The sequence below is a fragment of the Neoarius graeffei genome, chromosome 8 (genome assembly GCF_027579695.1).
Source record: "Neoarius graeffei isolate fNeoGra1 chromosome 8, fNeoGra1.pri, whole genome shotgun sequence".
Lineage (NCBI taxonomy): Eukaryota > Metazoa > Chordata > Actinopteri > Siluriformes > Ariidae > Neoarius > Neoarius graeffei.
Window position 1 is genome coordinate 87434639 of NC_083576.1, and position 16837 is coordinate 87451475.

Below are 16837 nucleotides of genomic sequence, written 5' to 3' on the forward strand. Positions count from 1 at the left end.
ACAGTTCTCCTGTCCCTCCATCATGGACCCGCTCTTCAGCAGTTCGTAGAGTGGTGGGACTCTTCCTGCCTGGAGTTGAATGTTAGTAAAACTAAGGAGATGGTGATGACCTTCTCCAGCAGCCAAAGGGAACTGGCGGCGGCTGTCACCATTATGGTCCATGGTTTTCCGGTCGAGACAGTTGAGGAATATAAATACCTGGGAACCATTCTGGACTGCCAACTGAGGTTCTCTTCCAACACAGAAGGGATCCTGAGGAAGTGCCACCAGAGGATGTACCTACTAAGGAAACTGAACTCTTTTTCTGTCGGTCAGAACATCTTGTTGACATTCTATTATACATTCATCAGGCCTAGACATTAAGCATTTACCACTGGTGGCCCAGTGGGCCAGTGGAATTGAAAAGTTACTGGCCCAAATGGAAAATGTGGTGGCCCGAATGCGCGCGGTACCCGAACCACAGCTGCCGCAGGCAGCCGCTGCAAGCACAACAGGTGCTTGCACAAAGAGGGGGGTCTGGGGGCCCTCCCCTGGAAAAATTTTGATTTTTCAATTCATATTCGTGCATTCTGGTGCATTTTAAGGTGAAATTAATGAAAATAAGATTATTCATATTTTGCTAACATTATTATATCTTTATCGTTTGTTCACATTGATATTTTATTGTTTGCATTTCTTGTTCCATCAATTTCTTAGTTACATTTAAAATTTCCTTTGTTCTTGTTCTCTGTTCGTTTAACACATGCTGTTGATTACTGTTTTACATTAACAATTGTTTGTATAAGTTTTAGAATAAGCTAAGTTTTGCCTCACCATGCAACTAACTTGTTTAGAGAATAAGCTTTGCCTGTAACCCACCCTGTGTGATGGAGACATATTTCCCTTTTTTGTCATGGTTTCAACTTTGGCTCATATATTCTCAACATTGTAGATATTGAATTCTCACCACTGTAGATATTCTAATAGAAATAGAGGTACAATTAACTTTTTAAATACACCTTTATATAATAGCCACAAGATACACACAGGCCAGTCCCAAGTGTGGATGAAAGGTGAGGGTGGCATACTAACCCTTATCATGCTGGATTTAAATGGGCATTTTTATTGCCCATGAAGAAGTTTGATTTCTTAATTAATAAAATATCATGAGAATCACTGACAAACCATACATTTCCTGAAAGGGTGGACTTTGGGGAATAATCTAGTGAGATTTTTGCAAAGCCTTACCTGCTCGGGGGTGATTTACGGTATAACCCTAATTACCTGTTAATTAGCTAATTAACAGGTATGCTCAGGTGAGCCAAAAAGGGGTGAAATGTTTGGGTTGTTTTGTTTAATAAGATATAAACACCAAATTTTCAGGATACGCGTCCTTGGGGGAACTAGTAGTAAATTTTTGCAAATTCAGCTCATTTGCATAAACCGTTGCCATGACAACAGCAGATACCCTAGCGACTGGGGGTATAGTGGGTTTAGCATGGTCTGGTTGTACCAGAGAGGGTCAGAATAGTTATTATTTCTGTTGTAATAAACTAATGTAGACCTAGTTTGGCTATTTTTATAGATTTCATCATCTTTGGATATTTGAATAATATAACATATGGGATCAGATCTAATTTACCACATTATTTTATCTGTTCTTCTATTTCAGTCATAGCAACCAACATTTATACTTAATTCTTGAATCACTAAAAGCTGATACACGTGTAGCCATATTTCTTGGCAGTGTATCCTGAAATTTTGATATTAATATACAAAGTCTGAATGATTTTACACCGTCTGAAGCTAAAGCGCGTGTGGTGAAATGCTGTTTTACGATTTGGCGAGTTGTAAACCGAGCGTGACGTCTGATTGGCTGCCGAGTTCAAAATGAAGCCGAACATCGAAGATGCACGAAGACGACACACTCCTGCCGCGGAGCGGAGGATGACAAAAACAAAGATGGCAGACCTTGTATCGAAAAGGTGCATTTTACGAACAATTTCTTCACAATTCTGGGTAAAATATGAGTAATAAAATTTGTTAATTTTTATCGAAAATGGACTGGCCCGCCTGGGCCACTGTTTGGCCAAATTTAGTGGCCCAAAAGATGTAAAAAATACCGCTGGGCCATCGGGCAAGTGCTAATGTCGAGCCCTGCATTCATTGAAAGTGTTTTAGCTGTTTCTATATGCTGTTGGTATTACTCCATTACTGTACAGGATAGGAACCGCCTGCATAATATTGTCAAGGTGTGTTCTAAGATTATTGGCCTTCCTGCTCGCCACCTGAATACTGTGTACGAGCAGCAGGCTAGCGGCCTGGCTCGTCGAATTCTTAAGGACTCGACTCATGCTTTGTTCCCGGCATTTGAGCAGCTGCCATCTGGTCGCAGGTTCCGCTGTCCGGCCTGTAAGACCCAGAGGAGGAGAGCAACCTTTGTTCCAAGTGTTATTCTCCTCCTGAACTCTAAGAAGTCATAGACAATTACAATAACTTAAGTCTTCTGTACAATACTCCAGTGCAATATCACATGTCCTGATATGCAATATTACAATATCACCTTGTCACTTTAACTACAATGTCACTCTAATCACATTGTCATTTTAATTTTATCCACGCGTCATTTTATTTATTTGCCATATTTTATCTGCTGCCTTTTTTTTCCCACCCATTTCTGTGATTTTATTTTCTTGCTCTTTTTTTTAATGTACCGCTCTTCGCCCTTCTAATTGCCCTTCGGGAATAAATAAAGTTTTGTCTGATCTGATCTGATATAAGAGCGACTATGTTGGTTCAGTTAATTTGAGCAGCACGTCAACAATCCTTATGGAGGATATTAATAATTAAACTTTGACAAACAAAAGAATAACTTAATTAGTCCATTCTACTAAAAAGTTCCTGGCAAACGCCCTCTAATTCAGTGGTTTTTCATTATTTTAAATTTTCTGAATTGTAGATTAATACTAAAGTCATCGACATTATGAAGAAATATATATGGAATTATTTGGTAAACAAAAAAAAAAAAAAAGTGTTAATCAAACCAGAATATGTTTTATATTTTAGATTCTTCAAAGTAGGCACCTTTTGCTTAGATGACAGCTTTGCACATCTTGGCATTTTCTCAGTCAGCTTTACGAGGTAGTCACCTGGAATGGCTTTCAGTTTACAGCTGTGCCTGGTCAAGAGTTAATTTCTTGACCTCTTAATGTGTTTGAGACCATCAGTTGTGTTGTGAAGAGGTAGAGTTGGTATACAGTGGATGGCCCTATTTGAGGACTGTTCTAATCCATATTATGCCAAGAACTACTCAACTACGTAAAGAAAAATGACAGTCCATCATTACTTTAAGAAATGAAGGTCAGTCAGTCCGAAAAGTTTCAAGAACTTTGAAAGTATCCCCAGGTGCAGTCACAAAGACCATCAAACGTTATGATGAAACTGGCTCTCATCAGGACCGCCCCAGGAAAGGAAGACCTAGGGTTACCTCTGTTGCGCAGGATAAGTTCATCAGAGTTACCAGCCTCAGAAACCGCGAGTTAACAGCACCCCAGATAAGAGCCCACCGAAATGCTTCACAGAGTTCAAGTAGCACACACATCTCAACATCAACTGTTCAGAGAAGACTGCGTGAATCTGGACTTTAGGGTCGAATTGCTGCAAAGAAGCCACTTCTAAAGAACAACAACAAGAGGAAGAGAATAGCTTGGGCCAAGGAACACAAGTAACGGACATTAGACCAGTGGAAATCTGTCCTTTGGTCTGATGAGTCCAAATTTGAGATTTTTGGTTCCAATCGCCATGGCTTTGTAAGATGCAGAACAGGTGAGCGGATGGTTCCTACATGTGTGGTTCTCACAGTGAAGTATGGAGGAGGAAGTGTGATGGTACGGTATGGGGCTGCTTTGCTGGTGACGCTGTTGGCGATTTATTCAAAATCGAAGGCACACTTAACCAACATGGCTACCACAACATTCTGCAGTGACATGCCATTCCATCTGGTTTGCGCTTAGTGGGCCCATCATTTGTCTTTCAACAGGACAACGACCCAAAACACACCTCTAGGCTATGTAAGGGCTATTTGACCAAGAAAGAGGGTGATGGAGTGACGTGGCCTCCACAATCACCTGATCTAAACCCAACTGAGATGGTTTGGGATGAGTTGGACCGCAGAGTGAAGGCAAAGCAGCCAACGAGTGCTCAGCACCTCTGGGAACTCCTTCAAGACTGTCGGAAAACCATTTCGAGTGATTACCTCATGAAGCTGATTGAGAGAATGTCAAGAGCTGTAATCAAAGCAAAAGGTGCCTACTCTGAAGAATCTAAAATCTAAAACATATTTTGGTTTGATTAACATTTTAAAGTTTACTAAATGATTCCTTACATGTCGCTGCATAGTCTGGATGACTTCAGTATTCATTTACAATGTAGGAAAAAAATAAAAACATCGAATTTGAAGGTGTTTCCAATCTGTGTACATACACAGCCAATACAATTCTGTTTATACTATTTTACCAGTGCAATTCTGTATACTTTACTATTTATTTTTATACTTTGTTCTCATCTCATTATCTGTAGCCGCTTTATCCTGTTCTACAGGGTCGCAGGCAAGCTGGAGCCTATCCCAGCTGACTACGGGCGAAAGGCGGGGTACACCCTGGACAAGTCGCCAGGTCATCACAGGGCTGACACATAGACACAGACAACCATTCACACTCACATTCACACCTACGCTCAATTTAGAGTCACCAGTTAACCTAACCTGCATGTCTTTGGACTGTGGGGGAAACCGGAGCACCCGGAGGAAACCCACGCGGACACGGGGAGAACATGCAAACTCCACACAGAAAGGCCCTCGCCGGCCACGGGGCTCGAACCCGGACCTTCTTGCTGTGAGGCGACAGCGCTAACCACTACACCACCATGCCGCCCACTTTGGAAAAGTGATAGACAATAAAGACTTATATTATTTTACTTTCAGCAGCATTTAAATTTGATAACTACAAAAGCTAATATTATACAAACGATCGCAATTAAAAATAAAAATGTAACCGTTTCAAATCATAAATAAATACAGAATATAAATATTTATACATGATATTTAAAATAAAAAAAGCAAAAATCTTCCACCCCATTGGCTGATTTTTCTGTCACACCAAAAATCTTCCATCCTATTGGCTGTGTCACTTTCTCACGAAGAGCCCGCCCACTGAACTCCCAATGCTTTGTTGCAGACCTCAGTCGCCCTCTGGCGTATGAACGTGGTACTACATGTACAATAGAGTTTAAAAAAAAAAGAAAAAAAAGGGTTTCTACATCCTGAAGCGCGGCTCTTTCCTTATTAATTTTCTGCACAGAATTCCCTAAATAAGACCCAGAGACCACTGGTCAGTTGCAAGGTCACCTTCATAAGCCAGCGGGCGACAGATAAGAACATTGGAGCATTGGTGGTTCAGTGGTAGAATTCTCGCCTGCCACGCGGGAGGCCCGGGTTCGATTCCCGGCCAATGCACAGCATAACATTTTAATTTATCTGGATCCTAATTTATTTCTAAACATTGTGTCTGAATTATTTATTAACAAATAATGCTTGAGGGGTGTTCAGGTGGACGAGTACTACTGTGTGAACAAGCTTCGGGCTGTGCGTGGTTTAAAGAACTACTTCTGGCATGATAAACATGTGGACTGACGCAGAATAAATCACTTCAGGACATGCTATTAGAGGAAAATAACCCAGCTTTGGTCGGGTCACATCACGCCGCACCTTCATGGATTCTTTTCCTACAACAGCGCGCCCTCAAGTTACAAAAAAAAAAAAAAAATGTTTCATATATCCTGCAAAACAAAAAAGTCCTTTGGTTTCGAGTCTAAAGTTGCTTCTTAAATGAAATGTAGAGTAGAAAACTCAATTTTTGTGTTTTTTTTCACCGTGGTATGGGTGTTGGTTTGAGCCAGATGAGTATGAGGTTTGAGTATTTCAGAAACTGCTGATCTCCTTCCTGAGGTTTTCTTTCAGACACAGCAGTCTCTAGAGTTTAACACAGAATGGTGCGAGGGGAGGAAAAAAAAAAAAAAAAAACACCAGAGCGAGTGAGGGACAGTTCTGTGGGTGGAAACAAACGCCTTGTTGATAAGAGAGGTCAGAGGAAAATGGACAGATTGGTTTGAGCTTTTTTTTTTGCCAGGAAGGATATTGTAACTTGTATAATCACTCTTTACAACCGTGGTGAGCAGAAAAGCATCTCAGCATGCAAAAGCAGAACAGAACACCACATTGGGTTCCAACTCCTGCAGCCAAGAACAGGGATCTCAGACTCAAGAACAAGTTCCTATTAAAAGGACCCATGGCATGGTGGTTTGTTGATGGTTTAAACGGGCTCGTGGAGGTTTCCGGATGTTATATCCGCAGCCTTTCTCGAAATGAACCCTCGGCACGTAGATATAGCCTCCTGGGAGAAAGCCCCATTTCAGCCCTTTTCCCAGTGCGTCGTTTTGCTAATGAGAAGCATGGAGGCAGGGAAGGGTAGAGGCGGGCCATGGGGGAGGGGCTTGACCAAGCTGCGCGCACACATACTCGCTGCTATCAGCGCCTGTAGCCACGCTGCTAAGACAAAACCCCGTTCTCCCTCGGACTCCTTTCGTAAACTCAACGTGACACAGAGAACAGAGAGTGAGAGTGTTCGGAGTGGTAGTTTACGAACGTATAATACCCTAGGCTTGAACACGCACTCCATAACCAAAGAGGATAGAAGCAGCAACTACAGCAACATATCGCTTATCCAACAGAAGGCATGCACTGCGGAGCAATAGTCAAACATAAGCTCATAAGTTACAGTCAATTTCCAGACTAAACTCAGTTTAACAGAGCATGCTGCATGCTTTTTGGTTTTGTAGCGCAGAGTACCTGGCTAGGGGCGGCACGGTGGTGTAGTGGTTAGCGCTGTCGCCTCACAGCAAGAAGGTCCTGGGTTCGAGCCCCGGGGTCGGCGAGGGCCTTTCTGTGTGGAGTTTGCATGTTCTCCCCGTGTCCGCGTGGGTTTCCTCCGGGTGCTCCGGTTTCCCCCACAGTCCAAAGACATACAGGTTAGGTTAACTGGTGACTCTAAATTGAGCGTAGGTGTGAATGTGAGTGTGAATGGTTGTCTGTGTCTATGTGTCAGCCCTGTGATGACCTGGCGACTTGTCCAGGGTGTACCCCGCCTTTCGCCCGTAGTCAGCTGGGATAGGATCCAGCTCGCCTGCGACCCTGTAGAAGGATAAAGCGGCTAGAGATAATGAGATGAGATGAGATTACCTGGCTAACTGCAGGAAGCGGTTAGCTGCACAGCTAATGTAGCCATTGCAAGGCTAACGCGGCACCGATTTTAAAACACGGCAAAACGACTTAACAGTTATACACTTACTTGTTCGGTGTTTGTTGCTGATGCGGCAGGGATGCTTGGTACGGACCCAGGCTTCAGTGACAGTTGATGTGCAAAACCTGCCCTGTACTGTCCCAAGTTGTGGAAACATTCCTCAGGAAAATGCTTCCTACAAACATACACCGTCTTAGGTAGACTCGACGGCGTATTATTGGAGTAAATAAAATTAAGCCACTGCGTCTTCAGGGGCTCTCCCGTCGGCAGTAAAAACAGACTCTTTTCTGTGTTGTCACATCCATGTACAGCGCAATTTCCATGTTTCGCTCGCTTAGGTGATGCCATGTTGTTGTGTCCTCTATGGTCTCCTCACTACAACTGGGCGGGGCAATCCATAGAGTGGGTGGGAATCCGGGGGGGGGGGGGGGGGGGGATCATCTCCCTTGCTGACGTAGTAAAGGGAAGAGCTTCTCAACGCACCGTTTTGATGCGCCATTCTCAAATGTTGGGCATAGTTTGGTTTACACATTATGACATTTCTAGCCACTGGGGTGACTTAAGAAGGTCAGAGGAACTCATTTTAACGTTAAAAAACCTCAGAAAGTGAAAATTTCATGCCATGGGACCTTTAAAGTAGCCGGTGGGTGTAGATTTATGCACGTTCTACATTTTATACGTCACTTCCAAATATTATTAATATTAGCGCTTTTTTTTTCAAAGCTTCAGTAATTATCATAGCTAACGTACAAAGCTTTAACTCACTGTATGCCACAGAGTTAAACCATGTCAAATAAATGTCGTGAAAAACTAATGCACAACTTTCTGATCCGTGTAATCAGTAAGCGATCGTGTCAACGGGTCACATGACTAATAAATCAGGATACATGTCGCATTAAAATGCATCTCAAATCAAAAAAAATTGAGATATTTCAAGTGTTTTCGAAGCAACTTCTACACTTAAGCTAACATTAGCCAGGTTTGTTACTCATCACACACACAATAATGAGATGTAGCTACAGTACATGCACGTGACATTACTGTTAAACGCACACACGTGAAAGTGTCAGTAACTCACCGTTAAGCTCCACCTCAGTTTTATTGGCCGTGTCTGTGCTCACAGGAGAGATCATGGTCTGTAACTCGTCATCTTCATCATCCTCAGGGGTCACCAGCTTCATGAGGCTGTTGTTGCAGGCGCTCGCTGCCTCTTTAGTGCCTGTTCAGGACGGATTAAGGTCACAACCCCGACAGCTGATCGGACAGCTAGCGACAACACGCAAGCTTACAATACGAGCAGGGTTTGATCAGCGTGTCTGAACAAGTTTTTGCGATAGTAAGGTTATCAGAATGGACACGAATTAATTTAGAAGAGAAATACTTCGCGTGGCACGGTGGTGTAGTGGTTAGCGCTGTCGCCTCACAGCAAGAAGGTCCTGGGTTCGAGCCCCGTGGCCGGCGAGGGCCTTTCTGTGCGGAGTTTGCATGTTCTCCTCGTGTCCGCGTGGGTTTCCTCCGGGTGCTCCGGTTTCCCCCACAGTCCAAAGACATGCAGGTTAGGTTAACTGGTGACTCTAAATTGACCGTAGGTGTGAATGTGAGTGTGAATGGTTGTCTGTGTCTATGTGTCAGCCCTGTGATGACCTGGCGACTTGTCCAGGGTGTACCCCGCCTTTCGCCCGTAGTCAGCTGGGATAGGCTCCAGCTCGCCTGCGACCCTGTAGAAGGATAAAGCGGCTAGAGATGAGAAATACTTCGCTTCGGAGTACGTGTTCGGTGATGTTTCAGGAGACTCAGCAATATAAAATGTCCATCAAGTGCACTGAACTCTTATAACTGATGAAAAGTTACTTAGGTTTTCTATACAGAAAATTACGCCAAGTTTAAACCGATCAGTTATTTCAGTTACACACCAGTTAAATGAAAAAAGTTGTGTGAAACCTCGTCATTGTATATTAATGACATTTAAGAAATGCGATTCAGAAGAAATCTATGACCAGCCATTCTATAAAAACAAATAATGGCACCCGGTGTCGGTGGGGGACTGCACACGGTTTTATACACTACTGAGGGCTAAAGGTCTCCATACGGATAGTAAAATCTGACAATTTTGACCTTGTGGGGACGTTTGGAGGGTGCCTGCAAGGAAATTACCGCTGTTGTGTTTTTTAAACAATAAATAAATAAAGAGCCAAAAAGTTTCCTTTTCATTACCGAGGTTAAAGTGCATATCATGGGTAAATTCAGGAGCGAGATCAATGTAATTCTCCTATTTTATATTAAACTTTGGTCAAATATGGCTACGTTCACACTGCAGGCTGAAGTGACTCAAATCCGATCTTTTCGCCTATATGTGACCTGTATCCGATCTTTTATTGACAATATGAACGACACAGATCCGATTTTTTCAAATCCGACCCAGGCCGTTTGGATATGTGGTCCTAATTCCGATTCCTATCCGCTCTTTTCATATGCGACTTCAGTCTGAACCGCCAGGTCGCATTCATCCGACTTACACGTCATCAACAAGCCACAAACGTCACTATTCTGCGCTGAAGTAGGCGGCGGGTCTCTCAAAAAAAGTTACAACAACATGGCGCATAATCACGGGCGCAGATAGAGGGGGGGACGGGTGGGATTCATCCCACCCAGATTTAAATTCACCTCGTTCGGTCCCCCCCACTTATAGGGAGGAAAAAACGTCTATGCTGTCTTTCTTTGCATAAGGCAAACCTCACGGAAAAATCAAAAGACTAATTACCATTCGGTTTATTGAGGTGCACAGCAGTGTATACATAGTTGCAACAACTCACATAAAACAAAACAAAGACTGATATTCGGTTGGTTGAGCTGCGCAGAATGCACAGGTTGCGAGCTCGAGCTTGGTTGCTATGGTAACCCACAACAAGTTTGATAGGCATATCGGGGTTGGGGTTGGTTTGCTGGCAGCTTTGTCCCCCCCAGTTCAAAAAACGTATCTGCGCCCCTGCGCATGACATCAATGCGAGGGACGCTTCGGGCTGTGAAGGTTCTGAATCTTCTCAATGGAAGGACGCAGAGGTTAGGGAGCTGATTTCCATTTGGGGGGATGCAGCTATTCAAGCTCGATTGGATGGGTCATACCGCAACCAGGCGGTTTTACTTCCGTAAACACTGGCCATGCTCACTGCGTGTGACGTCGTCGTATCCTGCAATGCGCATGCGGAACACTTTTAGGTCGCTTTTCGTTCATACTGAGGATCACATACAAGTCGCATATATTTGTTAATGTGAACGACCTCACAAAAAAATCGGATTTCACAAAAAAGTCGGAATTGAGCATTAAGCCTTGCAGTGTGAACGTAGCGTATCTGTCACATTCTGCATTTTGTGCAATTTTTTTACCTTGCGCAATACCAGAAAAATTCAGTTGAAATCGAGCCATTTGAGGCGAATTGGTCCGCCTCTGAAAAAACTTGGCATTTGGATTTCCCAGGAAACATTGATTTTCGTGACGTCGCGTGCGGGACGCCTCCCTCTGAATCCTACGTCAGCGCTGGTTTGTTTATGAGAAAACGACCTGGTGGTTTTCTGCAAGTTTCTTCAACGTTATCGCGTAATTATTAAAAAGGTTAACAGATGTATCGTAGGAGGGTGTAGCAACACCGATCATGATGGGATTAGTACTCATCGTTTCCCAAAAGACCGGACAATGAGAGAGAAATGGGAGCACTTGGTCTACACAGGCTGTGCACTGAAACCGCACACAGCCTGCTGGCGCTTCCGCACGTGACGTCACGAATCTGGCTCCAGACTCGCTTGGGATTTTTCCAGACGCGTTTTGTTATTTTATTTTTTTCTGCTGTAGACAGATGGCCTTGTGCAAAATTACCCTTCTGGAAGAGTGTGTAAAGGGACATTCTTTCATATATTAAAAAAAAAAATGAAATTGGTCCAGAATGTGCACTTTAAGGTTAGGTGCAGGCACAGCATTAATTAAGCACAATAATGTCAGTGGAAGGTCCTGACAAGGATAGCGAGACAAAACGTGTGTATGTTATGGTAAAAGATCGCCAAAAAAAACCTGCAGTGGCTAAGCTGCGTTATTGGACGATTTAGCATGTGTTTGCTTAGAAGACGATCTTTTACCATTTAGTCCCCATTTTGTTTCATCACTAAAAGTAGATCGGCTTTACCACGAACGTGAATGCGCTTGGTAATTTACGACCGACTGGTATTCAACAGCATGCAGTACACGCACGCACGCGAAAAAAAAATCAATACTAGTGAAACTTTTGTAACTCTGTTTGGAAATTTTAAAAGGTCGGACCTTTGAACGCATTTACACACGAGGCAATTTTACAGACGATTTCAGGGACAGGATCCAAATCTAAACCCGTGGAAGTGAAGGATACTCTTCTTGCGGTCATCGTAGGATAAACAGGGCAGCACTGCTGTGAGAATACCGGAGGAATACGGCAGGACCACTCGCCCCGCCAGCTGAATAAACTCCCTCATCCAGGTCATCGCTGTCAGCTGGATAAGATCGTTAGCTGAGAGAGAGAGAGCGAGAGAGAGAGAGAGAGAGAGAGAGAGAGAGAGAGAGAGAGAGAGAGAGAGAGAGCGCACATGCCAGGATTAGTGTGTTCAGAATAATTTAAAAATACTTTATAACACACATTTAGAAAGCACTGCAAAAATGTGCTATAACTACGCTATTTTATGGATTTGGCTGTTTAAAGCTAGCTCGTGGGTTAGTTATCACCAACAGTCCACACCCAACAGCAGGTTTTGGGTTTAGTTTCAGTGTTCAATGAAAAATATTCATCAACGAACACAAAAATACTCGAATGCTAATCAGTGCAGCTTCTTGGGTTTGCACGCTGCTCACTAAACTCTGTCCCGACTCGTCTCCTTCTCCGATTTGCACGTATATTTTTTAAAACGTTCAGTGTTTATAGAAACGTGCTGTCATTTTCTTATTTGATTGCATTAGCAACCGACAGCAACAACGTTATTTATTAATTTGCACTAGCAGCGCTGAAGCAAATTGTTACTCTCACTCAGGATCTTTCGACTTTATTCTTCTTTTTCTAATTATTATTAATAATAATAATAATAATAAATATTATTCTCCTAATGTATTTTAGAACGTTATTTCTCTATCAGTTTTCAACCAATCCTCAGCAAATTTCACATGAAGAATCCCTCTGGGCTGAATTACATTGCTATGACTTTTGGTGCTGATCTGGATCACTGATCTATGAAAAACAGCAGCGCCGCCGCCCCCCAAAATCACTTATAACTGTCAATTTTCATGATTTTTTTCAATCAGTTTTTTTTGTTAATTCTGTTCAGGACGGCAGGGCGCAACTGTATGGACTCAATTTTGTGCCAAAATGTTCATACAATACTTTTGAAATATCAAACAAAAATGACAAATCAAAATACAAAAAAAAGGCAATTTTTTTTTTAGACTGGCAAACAAATTATTCATGCAATCGTGCAAAATATCAGTCTATTACTCTTCAGAAACCTTTTATTTTTGTTCCGCGTCTTTCTCAGTTTTGTTTGACGTAATTTATTTTGGTTGCGATTCCAGCTTTCTCGTTTGCGCTCCCTGACTTTTTGCTTGCAGTTTTGGCACAAACTTCACGTGTGGGCGGGCTGTCCAGGAACGCATTCCCATTGGCTAACTTGTGTTTGACTGACAGCTACGCTCAGCCATTCCCTACTCGGATTCTGGCGGACTGTTTGACGAGTGACCGATCCATTGACAGTAAAAAAGGATGGAGTGGACTTCAGTGGCGACTATGATACTGAATTTACACTTTGTTGAATTAATTCAATATCATAGTCACCACTGAAGTCCACTCCATCCTTTTTTACCGTCAATGGATCGGTCACTCGTCAAACAGTCCGCCAGAATCCGAGTAGGAAATGGCCGCAACAGTCTCCGGGGGAATCGCTGAGCGTAGCTGTCAGTCAAACACAAGTTAGCCAATGGGAATGCATTCCTGGACAGCCCACCCACACGTGAAGTTTGTGCCAAAACTGCAAGCAAAAAGTCAGGGAGCGCAAACGAGAAAGCTGGAATCGCAACCAAAATAAATTACGTCAAACAAAACTGAGAAAGCTGCGGAACAAAAATAAAAGGTTTCTGAAGAGTAATAGGCTGATATTTTGCACGATTACACGAATAATTTGTTTGCCAGTCTAAAAAAATAGACTTTTTTTTTGTATTTTGATTTGTCGTTTTTGTTTGATATTTCAAAAGTATTGTATGAACATTTTGGCACAAAATTGATTCCATACAACTTTTCCTCACCGAATGTCACTCTCTATCTCTTACCGTTCCGGATCTATAGGGTACGGTGACCAGACGTCCCGGTTTATAACAGCTAGCGCAAATTACTGTGACTTTAGTTGCAGTCAAGTTTTTATGGCATTTTTCCAATTAAGCTTTCTGATTTTGTGGCGTCTTGCTGGGCTGACATAATGCTACCTAGCTAGAACTAGCATGATGGGATCCTATTAAAGTGACCCAAGTCAATAATTTACCTTTATTAAGTGGATCTAGTGTAATAAATTTGCTGATTATAGTTACATTCCCTATGAAGAAGCTGCTGCATGTTTAAGATGGTATATAGTAGAATATAGCACAGTATCGTATCTTCTATTTCAGCATCAGAGTGAGAGAAAGGCCTTGGGAAGCCAGTGATGGCCTCGTGTATTTGGAAAGCCCTCCGTTTCTGAGGGAAATCAAATTGGAAATTACTAATATGTAGTGGAAGTTCATTATGTCTGACTGTTTAAGTATTTTTAAGTTCGTTTCTTAGACAAGGATTTTAAGATCGTTACCTTGTTGACAGTTTCAGTGTGAATCTTCCGCCTTCCTCAGAACTGTCACCAGATGTCAGGTGGTGACGCGCCTTATCAGCTGATGTTACGTTACGGAGGCGTGAACGTCCCGCCTGATTTGACAGGTAGTTCACGCCTCCTGCTGTCAGGTCGCTCCCCCAGGACGGCGCTCCAGGTGTGTGACAGCGCGTACGCTCCCTCATCCCGGTTTATCGTCCTTTGTGCCTGCTTGCGTATCTCCACTGCCTCTAAAATCCAACGCTGGAATCCATTTTCTTCAGTGCGAATGACTCTGGCCTCTTCCCAATTCATTATAGACCCCTTCGCATGTTTGTAAACAAACCGACCGTTGCCAGGATGCGCGCACAGCCTGGACCCAGAAACAATGGCGCTGCCCATAGACCGGCATTATGAGCTGCCAGATTATGCCAAACAATTGTCGTTACAAGATCGAGAATGCTACATAAATAAGTTAACTCTAACAAGTGGACATCGCCTACCGGATCCGTATTTAATTAAAGAGTGGACGGACGATGTTAGTAAGTTCCCTGGTATACAACGGGCAGATATATACTCGTACCTTATTGACCAGACTTCAGTGTACACCCACGAAAAACTTCGTGCCTACAAGTCTTTAGACGCATATGATTATGTTATGTGCGGGCATGTACAACTTGATTAACAATGGGACATTCATATTCATTTTGTTTTAATCAAATTATGCCAGTGATGTGATGGCAATGTGGCTTTAGCTACAACAGCAAATACCAACACTAAACAGCAATTTGCAGGAGGTGATGGCATGAAAGGAATGATAGTGTAAAGAGTGCAGATAAGAGAAATCAGAGCTGCGTAAAAAGCGAGAGGCAGAGAGCAGAAATGAAACTGAACGGGGCGGGAGCTAGGTTAGAGCAGTCAACGCAAGTTGGCATTTAGAGCGAGGGCACACAATTTTACCTTTCCATCCTCGCTTTAAAATTGTGATTTTCGGCAGACACAAATAACGACGGCACAAAATCTGGACTGCTTGAGTGAAGCGAGACCTCTCCTACAAACAAAACTGCATGCAAAGCTAAGCTAACATGCTAACAATATTCATTACATTGTGTAACTATGACCAGCTAATCAGACAAACGTTACCAAAGTATTTTGCTACATCAATAAACGAAGACTAGAAAGAATAAAAAAAAAAAAGAGAGATTTAATAAATAGCCTGATCTTACCTGTGATGAAGTGGGCGCTGCATTTTTGATACTGCTTTCATCCCAGTCTACACGTTTGATGGCTTGTAGTCATAGACGTCGGCGATTTTTTTGGAATGGGTGAGATCCTGCTGGAATTCTGAACATTTTAATCCCATCACGGCTACGATTCTGACACCCGACAACACAACAACTAGGCATTTCTGAGTCTTTTTTGGGTCCAGGCTGCGCACGCAATATCCGCTTACGTACGGTATGAATGACGTTTACTGCGAAGGGGTCTATATGATTTTGCCGTTTGCAGTGGTCTGAAATGGCTGATTTTAGGTTTTCTTGGTTTGCTTTTTCTTTTTCGGATCTTGTGAGTCTTTTTGTTGTTTCTTTCTCACATTCTATTTGGTGTTCTTTCCTTCGCGTATGGAAGCATCTGCCCGTTTCACCAATATAGACTTTGTTACATGAACGGCAAGGGATTTCATATATGACATTGCATTTGTTGTCCGGTTGTATTTTGTCTTTGGGGTGAACTAGCAGCTGTCGGAGGTTCTTGTATGGTTTGACCGGGTGTTGATGTGGCATTTCTTCATGGATCGTTGGATGCGTTCTGTGACTCCTTTTATGTATGGCAGTGTGACAAAACCCCGGTTTCTTTTTTCTTGTTCGTTTGTATGCGCTGTCGCACACCTGGAGGAGCGACCTGACAGCAGGAGGCGTGAACTACCTGTCAAATCGGGCGGGACGTTCACGCCTCCGTAACGTAACATCAGCTGATAAGGCGCGTCACCACCTGACATCTGGTGACAGTTCTGAGGAAGGCGGAAGATTCACGCTGAAACTGTCAACAAGGTAACGAGCTTAAAATCCTTGTCTAAGGCCCCAGTCACACCGCCCGAACTTTGCTGGAGCGTTCCTGGAGCGGTGAAAAAAATTCATCACCGCTCGTAACCGTTCACCACCGTTTAACAAAAGTTGGCCCCCGTTAAAGCAACGCCGTATACACTCAGCCACCGCTGATGTTTCTCGAGGGGCCCTCCTACCGCTCTGAAAGTTTTGAGCTGCACAAAATATTGCGAGCGGTGAGGAGGGGGCAATTTTCCACCCCGGCAAAGTTCACCCCCGCTCCACCGACGCCCAGTCAAAGTTTGGCACCGCTAGACGCAAGTTCATGGACGCTTGGGTCCGCTAGGCCAACGCAGAAATCTTAAACGCTGGACCACCGCTGCTTCGCCAGCGTTGCCCAGGCGGCGATTAAACGTTGCACAAACTTCGGTGGAGCGGTTGTAAGCGTTGACGAGCGGACACGGGGTTGCTGGAATGGTGTCGGGCGTTGAAGCAGCTATCCATGGCGGCGATGAACTTTGGTTTGGCGTTGGTATAGAGGTGTCGGAGCGGGACCAGAATTTGGCTATAAATACGGGGAGAAATGGACCAGGAGCTCATTTGGAATCGAGCTGCCGTTGA

At 43.4% G+C, this 16837-nt stretch overlaps 1 protein-coding gene and 1 non-coding gene across 3 annotated transcripts in view; one reads left to right on the forward strand and one right to left on the reverse strand.

The window, feature by feature from the left end:
• vac14 (vac14 homolog (S. cerevisiae)) overlaps positions 1–16837 on the reverse strand; it is an 80251-nt gene that overhangs the window by 35860 nt on the left and 27554 nt on the right. For both annotated transcript variants that reach the window (XM_060928438.1, XM_060928437.1), the window contains 2 exons: positions 11729–11866; positions 8413–8553 (listed from right to left, as the gene is read on the reverse strand). In XM_060928438.1, coding sequence (XP_060784421.1) covers positions 8413–8553; positions 11729–11866 — 279 coding nt within the window. The remainder of the gene's footprint in view (positions 1–8412; positions 8554–11728; positions 11867–16837) is intronic.
• Positions 5421–5491, forward strand: trnag-gcc (transfer RNA glycine (anticodon GCC)). Its single transcript has one exon. It is a non-coding gene; the product is annotated as a tRNA-Gly (tRNA).